The sequence below is a fragment of the Dasypus novemcinctus genome, chromosome 6, assembly GCF_030445035.2.
Source record: "Dasypus novemcinctus isolate mDasNov1 chromosome 6, mDasNov1.1.hap2, whole genome shotgun sequence".
NCBI lineage: Eukaryota > Metazoa > Chordata > Mammalia > Cingulata > Dasypodidae > Dasypus > Dasypus novemcinctus.
The window spans coordinates 36,533,875-36,550,124 of NC_080678.1; the positions used below are offsets into that span (position 1 = coordinate 36,533,875).

General features: G+C 37.9%; 1 protein-coding gene across 9 annotated transcripts in view; it reads left to right on the plus strand.

The window, feature by feature from the left end:
- BTRC (beta-transducin repeat containing E3 ubiquitin protein ligase) overlaps positions 1-16,250 on the plus strand; it is a 228,204-nt gene that overhangs the window by 143,576 nt on the left and 68,378 nt on the right. For all 9 annotated transcript variants that reach the window (XM_058298531.2, XM_058298529.2, XM_058298530.2 and 6 more), the window contains one exon: positions 5,047-5,136. In XM_058298531.2, the coding sequence (XP_058154514.1) occupies positions 5,047-5,136 (90 nt within the window). The remainder of the gene's footprint in view (positions 1-5,046; positions 5,137-16,250) is intronic.

The window sequence follows — 16,250 nt, forward strand, 5'->3', positions numbered from 1 at the left end:
CCAGGAACCAATCCTGAGACTTTCTGGAGTAGGAGAATAGTGCTCAATCTCTTGTGCCAACGCAGTTCCCTGATCTTCTGCATCTCTCTTTTTTTTTTTTTAAAGATTTATTTATTTTTCTCCCCTTCCCCCCCCCCCCCAGTTGTCTGTTCTCTGTGTCCATTTGCTCTGTGTTCTTATTTGCCCGCTTCTGTTGTTGTCAACGGCACGGAAATCTGTGTCTCTTTTTTTGTTGCGTCATCTTGTTGTGCCAGCTCTCCGTGTGTGCGGCACCATTCCTGGGCAGGCTGCACTTTTTTTCACGCTGGGTGGCTCTTCTTACGGGGCACCCTCCTTGCGGGTGGGGCTCCCCTACGCGGGGGACACCCCTGCATGGCAGGGCACTCCTTGCGCACATCAGCACTGCACATGGGCCAGCTCCACACGGGTCAAGGAGGCCCGGGGTTTGAACCGCGGACCTCCCATGTGGTAGACGGACGCCCTAACCACTGGGCCAAGTCCGCCTCCCCTGCATCTCTTATAGTCTCTCCACTGTATCTCTTTTTGTTGCATCATCTTGCTGTGCCAGCTCTCTGTATGGGCCAGCTCTCCTGCACGGGCCAGCACTCTACTCAGGCCAGCTCTCTGTGCAGGCCAGCTCTCCGCTTGGGTCAGCTCACTGCTCAGGCCAGCTTGCCTTCATCAGGAGGCCCTGAGAATCGAACCCTGGACCTCTCATATGGTAGATGGGAGCCCAGTCGCTTGAGCCACATCCATTTCCCAGATGCATACATTTTTGAAATTTCAGTTTGTTTAAAAGGAAAATAAAGTGTTTCTGATGTATGCTAAAGTTTGAAGAACCATTATTTATGCCACCAGTAAAAACTTAAGACTAAAAGGAAGCATTTTATTTTTATGACTATATTGAGCAGGTATTGAGTTTGCTTACTATCAGATATAATCAGTGCATTTTAACCCATTTCGCAAAGTTCTATTCTAATTTATCTCCTGAACAGACTATTAGATATACTTATGGGATGATTTTAAATCTAAATAAATGTTGGTTATCTTTTCTTTTTTTTTTTTTAACTTTTTATTTTGAAATACTTTCAAGCCTACAAGACAATTACAAACACAAGCAAACAACCATTCAGAGTACTCCAACATACCCTTATACCCCAGATACGCAGACCCACCAATTTTAATATTTTGCCCCATTTGCTGTATTAGTTTATCTCTCATTTATCTATCTGTTCATCAATCCATTTCTGAACACTTCAGCGTAGGTTGTATATATCGTGCTCCTGGAACACTTAATACAGCCATGTACTTTTCGTAAGAACAAAGAATTCACTTATGTAACTACCTTAAGTGCACTTATCAAGTTCAAGAAACTTGACATTGATATAAAGTTTATATTCTATATTCCAGTTTTTTCATATAACCCAATAATGTCCTTTTGAGCCTATTCTCCTACCTTGCAAGATCCTGTACAATATCCTGTATTGCATTTAATTGTAATTATCTTACTCTTTCCTTTTTTTTTTTTTAATTGTGGGAACATATATACAACAGAAAGCTTCATCGCAAGCACATATTCAGTGGGATTAATCACATTCACACTGTTGCAGTACCTTCACCACATCCATTTCTAGAACTTCTTTTCCTTTAACTCCCCATTGCCTCTGCCCACTGCTCCAGGTAACCTGTACTTTACTTTCTGTCTCTATAAGTTTGCATATTCTCTGATATTTTCTTTGTGGGTACTATGGAGCTTAAATTTAACATTCTAAATCTACAACAATTTCTTTTGCTTTAATACCAACTTAACTTCACTATAATTACACACTATGTTCCTATATCCCTCCATCCCCATACCTTTTTGTAGTCCTTGTCACGAATTACATGTTTATATCTTGTGAGCCCAAAACCACTGATTTATATTAAATTTTGTATATTTGCCATTTAGATCCTGTATAAAGTAAATTAAAGTAAAAAGTGGAGTTACAAACCAAAAATACAATAGTCCTGTCATTTATATTTATCCGTATCATTACCCTCAACAGTGATTTTTATTTCTTCATGCAGGTTCAGTCCTATTGTCTATTGTCATTTCCTTCCAACCTGTAGAGCTCCCTTCAGCATTTATTCTAGGGCAGACCTAGTGATGAATTCCCTTCTTTTTTTTTTCTGGGAATGTCTTAATCCTTCCCTCATTTTCAAAAGACTGTTTTGCTGGATATAAAACTCTTGATTGGCAATTTTTTGCTTTCAGCACTTTAAATATCATGCCACTGCCTTCTTGCTTCCATGGTTTCAATATGAAATCGGCACTTAATCTTATTGAGGCTCCCTTGTATGTGATATTGCTTCTCTCTTGAAGCTTTCAGAATTCTCTATCATTGGCATTCAGCAGGTTGATTATAAGATGGCACAGTGTGGGTCTTTTTGGGTTCATACTATTTGGAGTTTGTTGAACATCTTAGATACATGTACTCATGTCTGTTTTAGTTTTTACTAAATACTAACCAAGCAATATACCAGAAATGGATTCGATTTATAAAAGGACTTTATTAGGGTAAAAGTTAAAGTTTCAACACTGTGAAAATGTCCAAATCAAGGCATCATCAGAAATACTTTCTCCCTAAGGTGGACTGCTTGCAGATTCTGGATGCCTACTATGTGGCAAGGCAAAATGGCAGGTCTGGTGGTGGTCCAGGCTCCTTTTCTCCCCGAGCTCAGCTATGGGCAGTTAGGCACATGGCTCATTTTCCTCAGCCTCTCAGGGTTTCTCTGTCTTTCAGCAGCTGTAAGCGATCCTGGAGTTCTCTCAAATGGCAAAGTAAAGTGTCAGTGGCTTTCTTTTCTCTGTGTGTTTCTCCTTTCAGTTCTTTGCTTATATAAGACTCCAGCAAGAGGGCTGAGATCTACCCTGGGTCACACCTCACTTAAGTGCTCTAATCAAACGCCCCCAACTGAATTCTATCCAATCAAAGGGTCCCACACCCACAATCTAATCAAAAGCGTTTTACTTTTAAGAAGCCATCTATTGAAAGTGATCTAACTGAACAGTCCTACCACATGGCAATAAGTTCAAAGGTACAGGTATAGGTTCATCCTGAGAACAGGATTCTCTGGGGTCCACAGAAGATCCAAACCAGGACAGTGTCTTTCATTACATTTGGGATGTTTTCAGCGATTATCCTCTGAATAGTCTCTCTTCTCCTTTCTTCTACTTCTAAGACTCCCACAATACATATATTGGTATGCTTGATGGTGTCCCACAGATTCCACAGACTCTGTTCACCTTTCTTCATTCTTCTTTCTGCCCCTTAGACTGAATGATTTCACTTATCTTAAAGTATACTGATTTTTTCTTATTGCCAGCTGCAATCTACTGTTGAAATCTAGGGAATTTAAAATTTCTGTTACTGTGGTCTTTAGCCCTATTTGGTCCCTTTTCATAGTTTCCATCTCCCTTTTGATACTCTTTGTGTTCATCTATTGTTTTCCTGATTTCCTTTAATTCTTTGTGTTTTCCTTTAGCTCTTTGATCATATTCAGGACCATTTTTTTAAAAAGTCTTTGTCTGTTATGTCCCAGGTCTGGTCTTCCTCATTAATGCTTCCTAATGCTTTAATCGTCTCCTTTGCATGGGGCATCGTTTCCTGTTTCTTTGTTTTGTAACCTTTTGTTGAAACCTGGGCATTTTGATATTTTAATGTGGTATTGCTGGATTTTAGACTCTGAGGCATCTGTTCCTTAAGCTTGTATCTGTTAGTGTTGTAACAGAGCTTTCCTTGAATGTCAGGAGGTGACACACAGAAAGATGTTGAAGAAGGAAAGGAAAAACAAAAACAAAAAACCTCTTTCCCATTCTTTGCAGATTGACCTGTGCCACTGCTCTCCTTCAGGGGTTGTCCATAACATGAGTTTAGAGAATAGCTCCAGACCAGAGTCTGGGGACCTCCAGGATCCTTTCTGTGCTTATATCCAAAGGTCCCCTTTTCCCAAGCACTACACTGTAAGTCCTACAGCCAGCAATCCCTTGTCCCAGGCAGCATGACTTGTGTTCCGTAGGAGAGCTCAGTGGGCCGCTTTCTGTGCACAGGACCAGTTGTAGGACTGCCACTTCCCCAGGCCATCACCAGACTGATTAGGCCAGACATATATGCTCCCAACATGTACATGAGGGTTACTCTGCTCCTACTAGAGCCAGGATTAGGGACCTGCACTGGGTATTCAGGATAGCTTCCTGTTGAGCCATTGAGGGGTGTTGAAGGGACCAGCCAGGTGACAGTGGCCAGGAGATGGTACCACTTTTAAGTAAGCTTTTTCTTAATTCAGTACTTACTCTATTACTCTAGTCCTATAACTGTTTTCTGGAGCTTTGAGAAAGATGTTTTCCAGTAGTTGCTAGTTTTCAAAACTTGTTTGGGGAATGGAGTCCTGTAGTGTCTTACACCACCGTCTTCGTCCTGGAAAGGAGCTTTGTCTTTTTTTCCTATGTCCTGCTCTCAATTTTTGTTTTTCCTTTTCTCTTCTTAATGTAAAATTCAAAGCTTAATATATTTATCTTTGCATTGTGATTTTCTTTCAGAGAGTTCATGATTGGTTTTAGAATCGTTTTCTTCTGGATAGTTTGAAAATTTTTTACCCCCTGTTCTGAATACCAAGCATGTCCTCTCAGGTCTTGATATACTTTCAGGTCTTGATTTTGAAGATTTAGGAGAATAAACAAGAAAAATAGACCTTTTCTCAGAATATTAACTGCTTTGCTTTATACAGAACTAAATTTTTAAAATTTCATTAAAAACTGCATAATTAATGCCCCCATCTTCCATAGCACCAATCAGGCACCTCTGCTCAGGTGATTGTTCCATGTTCCATGTTACGGGGTTTTACTTTCTTGTCCTCCTTCTGCTTTGTCCCTCAGCCCCCATAAACCTGGAATTTACAAATAGCATCTATCTTTTGCATTAATTTGGAGAAATTCGGCAGAATTAAAAAACTGTATGTGGCAGTATTTCAATATTCAAACCTGCTTCTAAAAAATTCTCTTTACAGACTTACAACAGTTGTGCCAGACTCTGCTTAAACCAAGAAACAGTATGTCTAGGAAGCACTACTATGAAGACTGAAAATTGTGTGGCCAAAGTAAGTAATACTACTACTCACCATTCGTACATTGTACCACACAATAACAATGTTTTCTCTATAGGCATCTTCACTCAGTATTGCTATTAAAGACTATTGTAGGACTGTATATATTTAAGGAAAGAGTACTAGCAGGAATCACTTTTTCAAAGCAGGTTGTAATTTGGATTCTTCTCTTTAATTGCTGTAGAATCTTTTGATTATGTATTCCGGTCACACTTTAGAGTAATACACTTTTTTTTTTTTTTTTTTTTTTGAGGTACTGGGACCAGGATTTGAACCTGGGAACTTGTATGTGGGAAGTCAGCACACAACCCCTGAGCTACACTGGCTCTCCCAAGTTGTTTTTTTTTGTTTGTTTTGTTTTTAGGAAGTACCAGAGATCAAACTCGGGACCTTGTATGTGGGAAGCAGACACTTAATCACTTTAGCTACATCTGCTCCCCATACTAATTTACTTTTGATGCTTAATACTAGTTTAGGATTGTCACAAATCAGTTAAGATTGTGTAAGATAAGTACAATTGTTACTTCATAAATTTGTTATTTTTAAATACAATGAAATTGAGTACACCATCGCGAGGATTGTGAAACATCCTAAAGAACATCCGTTTATTATATCATTATTATTACATATTGAGTGGCAACTGATAGAAATATTGCTAATGGTGATCTTGCTCTAAGTGGACAAGTATGTTTAGTCATGTATATCAGCTATACCTTTTGTCATATATAATGTGTTCCATATTTACAGTCTTGTTTAAAAAATAATCTTAAGTATTAGAGAGCTAAGGCCTACCAACAATGACTCAAATTTTCCTATTGTTTCTCTTTACTTTGGAACATTGATCTAAATTTAGATACAGCCATTTTGATTATTTCACGAATAAGTAAAACTCCCGTATGAATGCTGTTTCTAGAGTTTACTTTGCATATCTGCAAAATTATTACCTTTATGGCTGTTCAGGAATTTAGCACTGTTACAGTACCCTCAACTTTAACTACTTTAGCTTAAGCTGCTATATCATACACCCAGGTCCCTCAGTTATTTTTATTATTAGAGCCAGAAGACAGTATCATGTAGTCACCATCCTCTGCTACAAAATCCAAGGACAGGGATTTTTTTTTTTTTTTTTTTTTCTTAAAACGTGCAGTAGTGTCTGGGCCTAGATTATCAACTGAAAATATATCATACGAAATGTACCATTGAACTGGTTCTTGTAAGAAATGTCAGAACTTATTAAAATAAGAATTAAGTTCATCATTTAAATGCTTATAATTGCTGCAAAATATGAATACTATAGATTACATATTTATTTTTTGGTCATTTAATGCAGTTAGTAAATGCTATTTTATATCTAGCATTTATGCATGAGGAAGTGGAGTACAGCTATAGGGGGCTTCAAAAATAATCTTTCTCCTTTTTGGCCCTGCTGCTCTCAGTTTCATCACAAGTGCATGACTTCTGGCTAAACAAGGTAAAATCTTAGCATGACCACCTATCCAAGGACAGGGTGATGATTTTAATGAGTGTTATTGAGAGCTGGCCAAGTGAGCATCTGTTCCTTTTGTTTTCTCCATACTTTGGAAGCCAGGATTTCTAATCTACATAGTTATGTTGGTGTGTGTCATTATGATGTGTGCTTTTGTTTTCTCCTACTTTCTTCTTTAGTGGTACATGGTTAGAAATCTTCTGGCATCTAGCACAATGGCATAGTTTCTTTTAATGCTCTTGTGTGAGGAAATTAGTTTACTCATTGATGCTCATCAGTCTGTTTCACTGGCTCCCAGATAATGACCGTCTCACCCCATTCTTGCTTATTTTAACATTATTCTGATGATTGTACCCTTTAATACCCTAATTTCATGATGATTTCTATCATTTTGTGTTGGAAACCACCTAACTTGCTGGTTGCATTCACTGGCCCATATCCTGTCTTCTAGTTTTCTGCTTTAGATTTGAACCAGTAGTCAGTTAGACGGCAAATAAAAACATACCAAATACCATTGATTGTACACTTTTGATGATTTTATACTTTATTAATATGTATCAATAAATTGACTTGTTAAAAAAAAACAAAGATTTGGAAAAATTTCTTCCTTGAAACAGTCTCCAGTGAGGTATCAAGAACATGGAAATATTGAAAGAGTTTTCCTATTTATTTAAATGTGTTGTATGGTATCACATGATCCCACGGTGTTTCTACTGGCTTCATTTATTGTTTGATCTTTGAAAGGTAAATACTTGCCATTATTTTTATAGGTCTTCAAGCTTATCTCTATTTCCTGTTACTCACCTTTAGCCCCAGTGAATAGTTTCATCTGCTACAGTGATTTTTAACTTTGTATAAGTATCTGGTGTTGATTCAGATTATGCTCCAAAGTGGCCTTGTATGTCATCCACCTCCATATGAGAGCAACTATTAATATAATATAGTGATAGTAACCATTTTTGTCTTCTGTTTCAAAGCAAATTAATTCAGATAAAGAGTGACTTTTGTTTGGGTGGCATACTAATCGTACCCTAAAACCTTATTATTGAATATAGTTTATATGTGTTTTAATGAAGATATTAATATCAATTATTCCCTTTAAAACATAGCAAATATTATTATGCTCAGACCCCTATAGAACATTGCACATGACTCATCATTGCCAGAATTGTCTTAGTCTCACAATAGCTCTATGAAAAAAGGTACCCATTAGTCCTTTTTAGGGTATAAGAAAACAAAGCTGTAAAACAATAAAAGATTTCACTATAGCTACCCTAGTTGATGATAATCTTCTAAATCTTTAACTTGAAGAATGAGGTCTAAGAAAATAATTTAAAATGAAAATAGGGGTGGGGTCATTTTATCAGTGTAATTCAATCCAGGTAGTAGTTGGAAGCATTGAAAGGGCTTTTATTTTCTTCAGAAACCTCCTTTCTTACTAATTATAGCCCTGTAGTTCATGAGACTTGTGCCTGGAACATGATGAGCTCTGTATTTATTGTAGCTTTAAATGGACAGTCATTATTGACTGTCAACTTAGGCTTTAAAATCCATAATTACATTGTGCCTAGCTGTCAACCATCACAATGTTTTTTAATTGGTGAGGAAAGCTAACTGGAAACTGAAGAGCATTGATTTCTTATGTTATCTTTTTATTGACTTTAGTAAAATATTACTGAAAATTTTGCTTTCAGGCTTTTCCCTAATTAACCTTTACATCCACACTCACAGACACACACAAACACACAAACATTTACAGTTAAAACTGAGTTTTTTTACACACATCTACCTAGATTTCTGATCCGGAGAGAAGTTCTGCCTCTTTGTGATTGGGAGACAAACCCCTTCAGTAGTCCTTTGTAGACGGGTTATGTTTTGGTTATTGTTGTTGGTTGTTATTGTTTTTCACTTGAAACTAATAATCTCTTTGCAACTGACTGAGACAGAAAAATGTGATGTTCCTTTCCACTCACTCCAGATTTTGATAGAAGACTTGTTTTATTTATTTCCAAAATTATATCCGCAGGAAACAAGCTGTTTAAATTCAGATTATGCTGAAGCAAAATGGTCCTGGTATGAGAAGCAACGTGCTGTTTTACGAGCACAGAGTCCCTTTTCTCATAACTGATTGATAGTAAATATTTTCCTGAAGAATTATTGCCAACCATGAACAGTGCAACTGTTTCACTTTTTTTCTGTGCTACTTGCTGTACCAGCCATTGTCGGTAATTAAGATCTACAATTCACAATGCAGACGTTTGCACTTCCTCTGGGTCTGTGCTATTTATAAGGCATTTCAGCTGTTCAGAGTTTCTTTTGAGTTTTAAACTACATGTTAACAGGCTTCCTTAATATACTGTTCCACAAGTAGCATGTCAGATGGTCCATTTTTCACACAGGCGCCTCTCTCAAGTTCTAAACATTAGCTTTGTAGTGCACATATTTAGATTTAACCATATAATTGAGGCTGGTGTGATTTGAAAAATTATTGAGTAATATATTACACATTAGGTTTATTGCTGTTTCAAGAAGGCAGGCACGAATTTCAGAAATAATATTTTTCATTTTTAAATGTTCACCTGAATTTAGTATGTGTTAATGAGGGTTACAGAGAGGTTCTGAAAAATACATAGTAAAGTGACTTTCCCAAGGTCACAAGGATTCCTGTTATAAACAAGAGTTTGCATGATTGTCAGATTATGGATGCAAGAATGCATGCCCTTCTAGATGTGTATGATACTTAAGAATACAGACATGGAGCACCAAAATGGATCAGCAGATTGCCTGCACATTTGTTGTGTAATCAGCTTCAGGAACCCTAAGTAGCATATGCTATTGGTGAGAAAAGTGTAAACAGGAATTCTGGACTGCATTAAAATTGGTAGAATTCAAAACCATTTCCAAACAAGAAGAGTTAATTTTAAAAATGTCGAGACCCCAGCCCAAAATGTTCATGAATTATGCCCTAGAATCACAGTACCTGTTCGCAGTCTCCTTGCTACCACACTCATTGTTAAACATACAAGAAAAAGAAACAAGAAACTGAAAGCTGTCAACAAAATATGTTTAAAACTTTGCCAGAGTGGGGCCCAGACTGGCTGTTTTTATGCCTGAAGTTCATTCAGCTGCATTGATTCTGCCTTTTGGCCGCCAGCATCCTCCAGCAGAGCAGATCTGCAGAGAAAGACAGGACAGATTTCAGTGCTTATTTCTTTTTTTTTCTTTTTTAAGATTTATTTATTTATTTAAATTCCCCCCACACCCCCGGTTGTCTGTTGTCTGTTCTCTGTGTCTATTTGCTTCGTCTTGTTTCTTTGTCCACTTCTGTTCTGTTGTCGTCAGCAGCATGGGAAGTGTGGGCCGCGCCATTCCTGGGCAGGCTGCACTTTCTTTCGCACTGGGCAGCTCTCCCTAGGGGCGCACTCCTTGCACGTGGGGCTCCCCTACGCGGGGGACACCCCTGTGTGGCAGGGCACTCCTTACGCGCCTCAGCACTGTGCATGGGCCAGCTGCACACGGGTCAAGGAGGCCCGGGGTTTGAACCGCAGACTTCTCATGTGGTAGACGGTCGCCCTAACCACTGGGCCAAGTCCGTTTCCCAGTGCTTATTTCTTGATGGCCTCTTGAATTTAGACAGAACTTAAAACGAAGCCATTCCAAGGTAGATATATTAATATATGACAAAACCTAAAACTTTCTGTAGTTCTTTTGAATTACAGTGTTTCTGTAAACTTCTTTTCCTCAGTGAACTCTTTCTGAACCTTTTTTTAGATAGCAGCAGCAGTTCAATTCAACTGTTGGGAACCACTGATATATCTGACTGAGACAATTTAAGATGCTAGAATTTATTCACATTTCTGTCTAGCCAGGGAGCTAATAAGATCAAGTTTGTCTTTGTTGATTGATCTAGATTAGCATGAGAAGAGCCCAGTCAGTGCCTTCCTCAGTGAAAATAGAAAGGTTGGGCAAAAGAGGGGTGAAGGAATAAAGTTCTTCATCAAGAATTGACTGCAGTATTGCCTGCTGATGCATGTCGGATCACCCGCACAGAGAGATCACATGGCTTCTCCAAAAGTCAAACGATCAATTCGCCTCGTTTTGGCTCTGTACTTAATGCACAAACAGTGCGATCTGCGGGGCTGTAATTGCATTGTTAGGGCCAAGGAACAAGCCTGTGCCTTTTCAGCAGACAGCTGGCAGGGAGAGAGGCATGTTGTTAGGAAAGAGAGAGGCAAGGCAAATAAAATTACTGCTAACGCTCAGAGATCGGCAGGAGTCCTACTTGCCTAATCTTACCGGTGGGAGCAAGCGGCTGTTGTAATCCAATTATAGCAGCATAAGCAATTTGTTAGACACTCCGCATAATGTAACAATTTCCCAATAAACTCTGACTTGTAATAACGTCGGCAAGAGTCCGCATAAATCTGCCGGAATGGTGGGGGATGGAGCATTCGGCTGGGGGCTTGTAATTGGCGCCATCAGCACGTTTTGCGGAGTGCAGTATGGTGCAGTCTTTTAGTGCAGGAATTTTAAGAAGAGCATGGCACACGTTTCTTAGAAAAAGAAAAGTAGCCATTAAAAGGGAAGAAGCTAGAAGGGCATATTCTTGCCTTCACTTTACCTAGAAATCTTAGTGTAGAAAGATAACAGGAGGAAGCCATGTTTCCTTCTAGTACTACCGTGGGGGTGGGGGGAGTGTGTGGATTAGTTAAATTTCTTTATTTAAAGGTATTTCTTTCTATTATTTTATGCCCTCCTTCTCCAGTCCCCCAAAATGCTGTTCAGGCAGCATTTAGCTAACATTTTTACAAAATATTCATAGCCAGGAAAAGCCTAGAAATGGCAAGTTTAAAATGATTTTCTTATTTGAGTTTAGCGTTTTCTTTACGACATGAAAATATATTTTCTTTGTGGCCAGAACAAATCTTTTAAGAAGATATTATCACATTAAATTTCAACCTTTTTGCAGTGTTCTACCTTCTGCTTTAAGAAATCGCTAACAAAATCCTGCTTGCTGTTTGCTTAGCTGGCTCTACTCCACTGCTTATTTTCCAATTCAGAAATATACTGTGAATATCTGTGATAACAGGATTAGTAATCTTTCTTGTTGAAAATTTACATTGTGCAAGAATACAGTCTCTTCTATTTAAAACTATACCTGTATGACCATTAAAGAAATGATTTTGATTCCTGTCATTAATTTCTGGTTTGGAAAATAATTTTGTTGTTTTAGAGAACAAAATAAAACTACCCTTATTTATTGATTAATGTTTGCAGTCACAGAATAGGATTTCTTATTTATATGGGATATAAGGAGGTGAAAAGCTATCATAGATTTGCATTAACAGACTGAATTTCATGTAACTGAGTGTGCATTGAATGTTATCTACTTTCTTATGCTTGCCCAGCCTTTAATTGCTGTTAATTTGTGTCAAAAGCAAGCTTCTGAAATAAGAACAAGATTCTTCCAAATAGCGTGTTGCTATGGGTATTACAATAAATATTTGCTTTCAGAATGAACATTTCCTTCCATTGAAGCAAATGCTGCCTTGTTTGACTGGAGTTACATCAATAAACTGCAGAGCCTCTAATAAAGCCACTCAGTGCCTGGGTTTAACTAATGGCTGATTTTCATGGCTTTGACAGTGAGCTGTGTGCGTTATTTTCTCCTGATATTGTAAAAATAATGAGAGCAAATTAGAACAATCAGTTTACACAGATAGCTCCTGATTGGAGGCGATGGGCAATATGGCAGCAGGTAATCCATCTTCGGGCTCCTGTCACATTAACTTCAGCAGTGTGAAAAGATCAGGTGGGGTAAGCGGGGATCCTGTCCAATCAGAACACTGAAATTAATGAGAAGAGCATTGTTCTGTGATCAACCTTTTAATTAGCAAGACTGGGAAGGGAGGGAGTGATGAAGGCAGTACCGCAGCTGCACAATGCCAGGCACAATTTCTGAAAAAGAAAAGAAAAAAATCTGTGGCTTTTACTTTACCCTTTTATTACTGTACATAGCATTGTGTTTCTATTATAGAGTCTTTACAGACTTTAATACCACCTACTTCCCAAAGTAATGCCACAAATATGATGGATGTGTTATTAACCAGAAAGATTATAATCCTATCAGGGGTCATTGAGGATTTTGATTACCAACAGACTTTCTTTGGCATTATATACTGTTTTAAGTTTTGAATTTTTAAAAAGCAGGTATCCTGAGAGGAATTAAGTTTTAAAAAGGTTCTGCCTTTGATCAATCTCTTCCCCCATCCCACCCCTCCAATTTAGAGTTTTCCTCTTGAAGTAGCATGAGGTTTTTCTGGGTTGGAACACTTCTGTCACTTTGAGTTATTTAAAAGAGGAGCAAAATCCAGGCAGTAAGCTGTGACATATTTAAATTGTGTTCTTTTCCTGGTTCTGTTTATTAGGAAATTCAGGTTTTTTTCTATGCCATTGACTTCTCAGTGTTAGGACTGTGTTATTTCAATTTAATAATTGAGAATTGGATATCAATCAAGTATGGTGTGTTTATAGGAGGAAGAGGGGAAAAATCTATGCAGTGACTGAGGTTAAAGGCTGATTCATCCATTTAAAGCTCAGTTACACTAAAATTGTAACCTTGTTAATCATCCCTGTAATATTGGAAAATATAGTATAAGTCTGTTGAAGACATTAATGAGCTAATTTTCTGTACCAAATCAGCACCTGTTTTCTGGACCGTCTTTGGCAGACTTTAATTTTGTGAAAGTATAATATGAGGCCATCAGTATTTTAGTCTTAAACCTTAAGCTCAATGATTCAAGTGAAAGTAATATACTAGTGAAAGCTTGTAATGTGTAGATATATAAACAAATACAGATATTTTCCGAATTTTATAAATACAGATATCTTTTTCTCGATATTAACAGTTAATTGACTTAGAAGGCATTTTAAACTATAAATCATAAGAGCTAGTTATCAGGTACCTGTATGAGCAAGAAAGAGTCTGAAGTATAGTATGAAATATTCAGTTAGGTATAGGGTGATCTTTTCTCATTGTAGTTAATATTTAGGACTTTTTTCCATAATATGTATAACTAATGGAAACTTTACAACATCTCCCTAGCCGTGCAGTATTAAGATCTTGTATTTACTGAAACTAAATCCCTGATGTTATGTCTGCCATGCAAAATTCATAGAACAAAAGAACTTAATTTTCCTCTTATAACCACCCATCACCAGCTCTTTCCTATTATAGTTCCTGATATTGTGTCAGAACACATCCAGTTTTTGTTTTGTTTTGTATTTTGACTTAATAGTTTTCCCTGAAAATATTAACTTAGACTTGTATTTATCAGACTAAAGTGTATTTTAGCATCAGTGATATAATACCAACTAGCATCTAGGACTTATTTCCTCCACTTTTTAAGAGAATGATACTACTGTACATCTCAATATTTTAAAGCCTACTTGGTAGAATTTTGCATGATGCAGTTCCTTAATCTGGAAAATATATTTTTATTCCTATAGCTTTTATGGATTTTTGTGGTTGTTCATGGGTGTAAACAATCTCCTCTCTCCTACTTTGACAGTTTCAGAAGCCTGGGCTCATAAACTCTCCATAAATAAATTTGTTCTTAGTCATATGGTATAAATAGATCCCTTACAAAGCTTATGAAACCCGAGTCTTCCTTTTGAACCTTTCAGTACCCATGAGCTCAGGATCCATACATGTAAAATTTTATTCTTGTGTGGTGACTTCAGCTTGTAAGGCAAATGAGCTATGAACTTAAATGACTATTCTGCTCTATACCAGGATTCTACCAAAAAAAAAAAAAGGTATTGTCCAATGATTCTGGAGTTAGTGATCCTGCCAATATTTGTTCTTGTGGTTGGAATTCTTTTCCAGTAAGATTTGCTTAAGATTTAGTGTTAAAAATAGATGTCCCTTTTTAGTAGTTTCAGCAGTGTCCAACTGGCTGAATGACCAAGAAACTTTAAAATTTCCTAACAGCTAGAGTTAGTGTGCCACCCTAAATTCCACTGATCTCAAAGCTTATCAATAGAGGGTTCACTTTAGAGAAATTTTCATCAATCTAGTCCTCTGGAGTGCATCCAGAACACTCTTATTTAAAATTTTTATTTTTCCCCACCCTCTCATTGTTTGCACTTACTATGTTTGTTGGTCTTCCTTGTTTCTTTAGGAGGCACCAGGAACCAAACTCAGAACTCCGATGTGAGAGAGAGTTGCCTAACTGCATGAGCCACCTCATTCCCTGCTTTGTTGGGTCTCTCATGTTTTTCTTCTTGTGTCTCTTGTTGTGTCAGCTTGCCGTGTTTGCCAGTCGCATCAGCTTATTGTCTTGCTCGTCTTCTTTTAGGAGGCACTGGGAACCTCTGCTCCCTGCTTTGTTGTGTCTCTCACTATGTTTTTCTTGTATCATTTTGTTGCGTCAGCTTGCCACACCTGCCTATCGCACCAGCTTGCTGTCTTCTTTAGGAGGCACTGGGAACCAAACCAAACGGACCTCCCATGTGGTAGGCAGGAGCTCAATTGCTTGAGCCACATCCATTTCCCTTAGTTTTCTTTTTTATCTTTTTTTCTTCTCTCTCTTGTTGTTTTTTTGGTTTTGTTTTGTTCTGATATATGTTCCTATATAAAGAATGGAAAAATGACTGTTTCATTACGAGAGAATATATTAATATTTATTGAATCCCTATGTTCAGGTGCTATTATGCTGGCTGTGTTTCTTGTTTTAAGCCCCATATCAAACTGAAATGGATGATAATAACTCTATCTTAGAGATAAGGAACTTGGAGCTTAAAGAACTTAAGGCTTTTCCCAAGTTTTCACATCTTTGAGTTAAGAAAAGTTTTGAATTCAGATTTCTCTGACTTCGCAGCCCTTGCTCTTCAAGTAGCTACCTTTCAAGTAGTATTTGGAGTCCTGTATCTCTCTTACTAGGATTCTTTTGCCTGCTTCCTACCCTCCACCCCTCCCCCTGTAGGACCTGTAGCTTCTCTTCATTTGATTTCCATATCTATTTTTTCCAAAGATTTATTTATTTATTTTCTCCCCTTCTCCTCCTCTTGCTGTGCTGTTTTTGCTGTCTGTATCCATTCATTGTGTGATCTTCTGTATCTATTTCTCTTTTTGTCTTCTCTTCTCATTTTTTCTCCTCTACACCAGGATTCAATCCTGGGGATCCCTGATATGGAGAGTTTCCCTGTCAATTGTGCCACCTCTGTTTCTGGTGTCTGCTGCACTTCACCTTGACCCTCCCCTTCTTCTCTCTTTTTGATGCCTCATCCTCTTGCTGTATGACTCACTTGCATGGGCACTGGCTCACTGAGCAAGCACTGGCTCACCATGCAGGCATTCGCACAGGCACTGGCTTGCCACATGGGCACACTTTCTCTTCTTTTTCACCCAGAATTGAACCTGGGTCCTCCCATATGGTAGGCAGAAACCCTATCACTTGAGCCACACCCACTTCCCATTTCCATATCTTTTTTTCCTCTTTTTATTGCTTGTGAAATACCTTGTTCTGGTTGACCTGTGCTAAGTACTGTATTTAGAAAATTAACTATCTTTCTTCTGAGCTACCTAGTCAATAATTCTAATATGTACTTTTAAATGCTT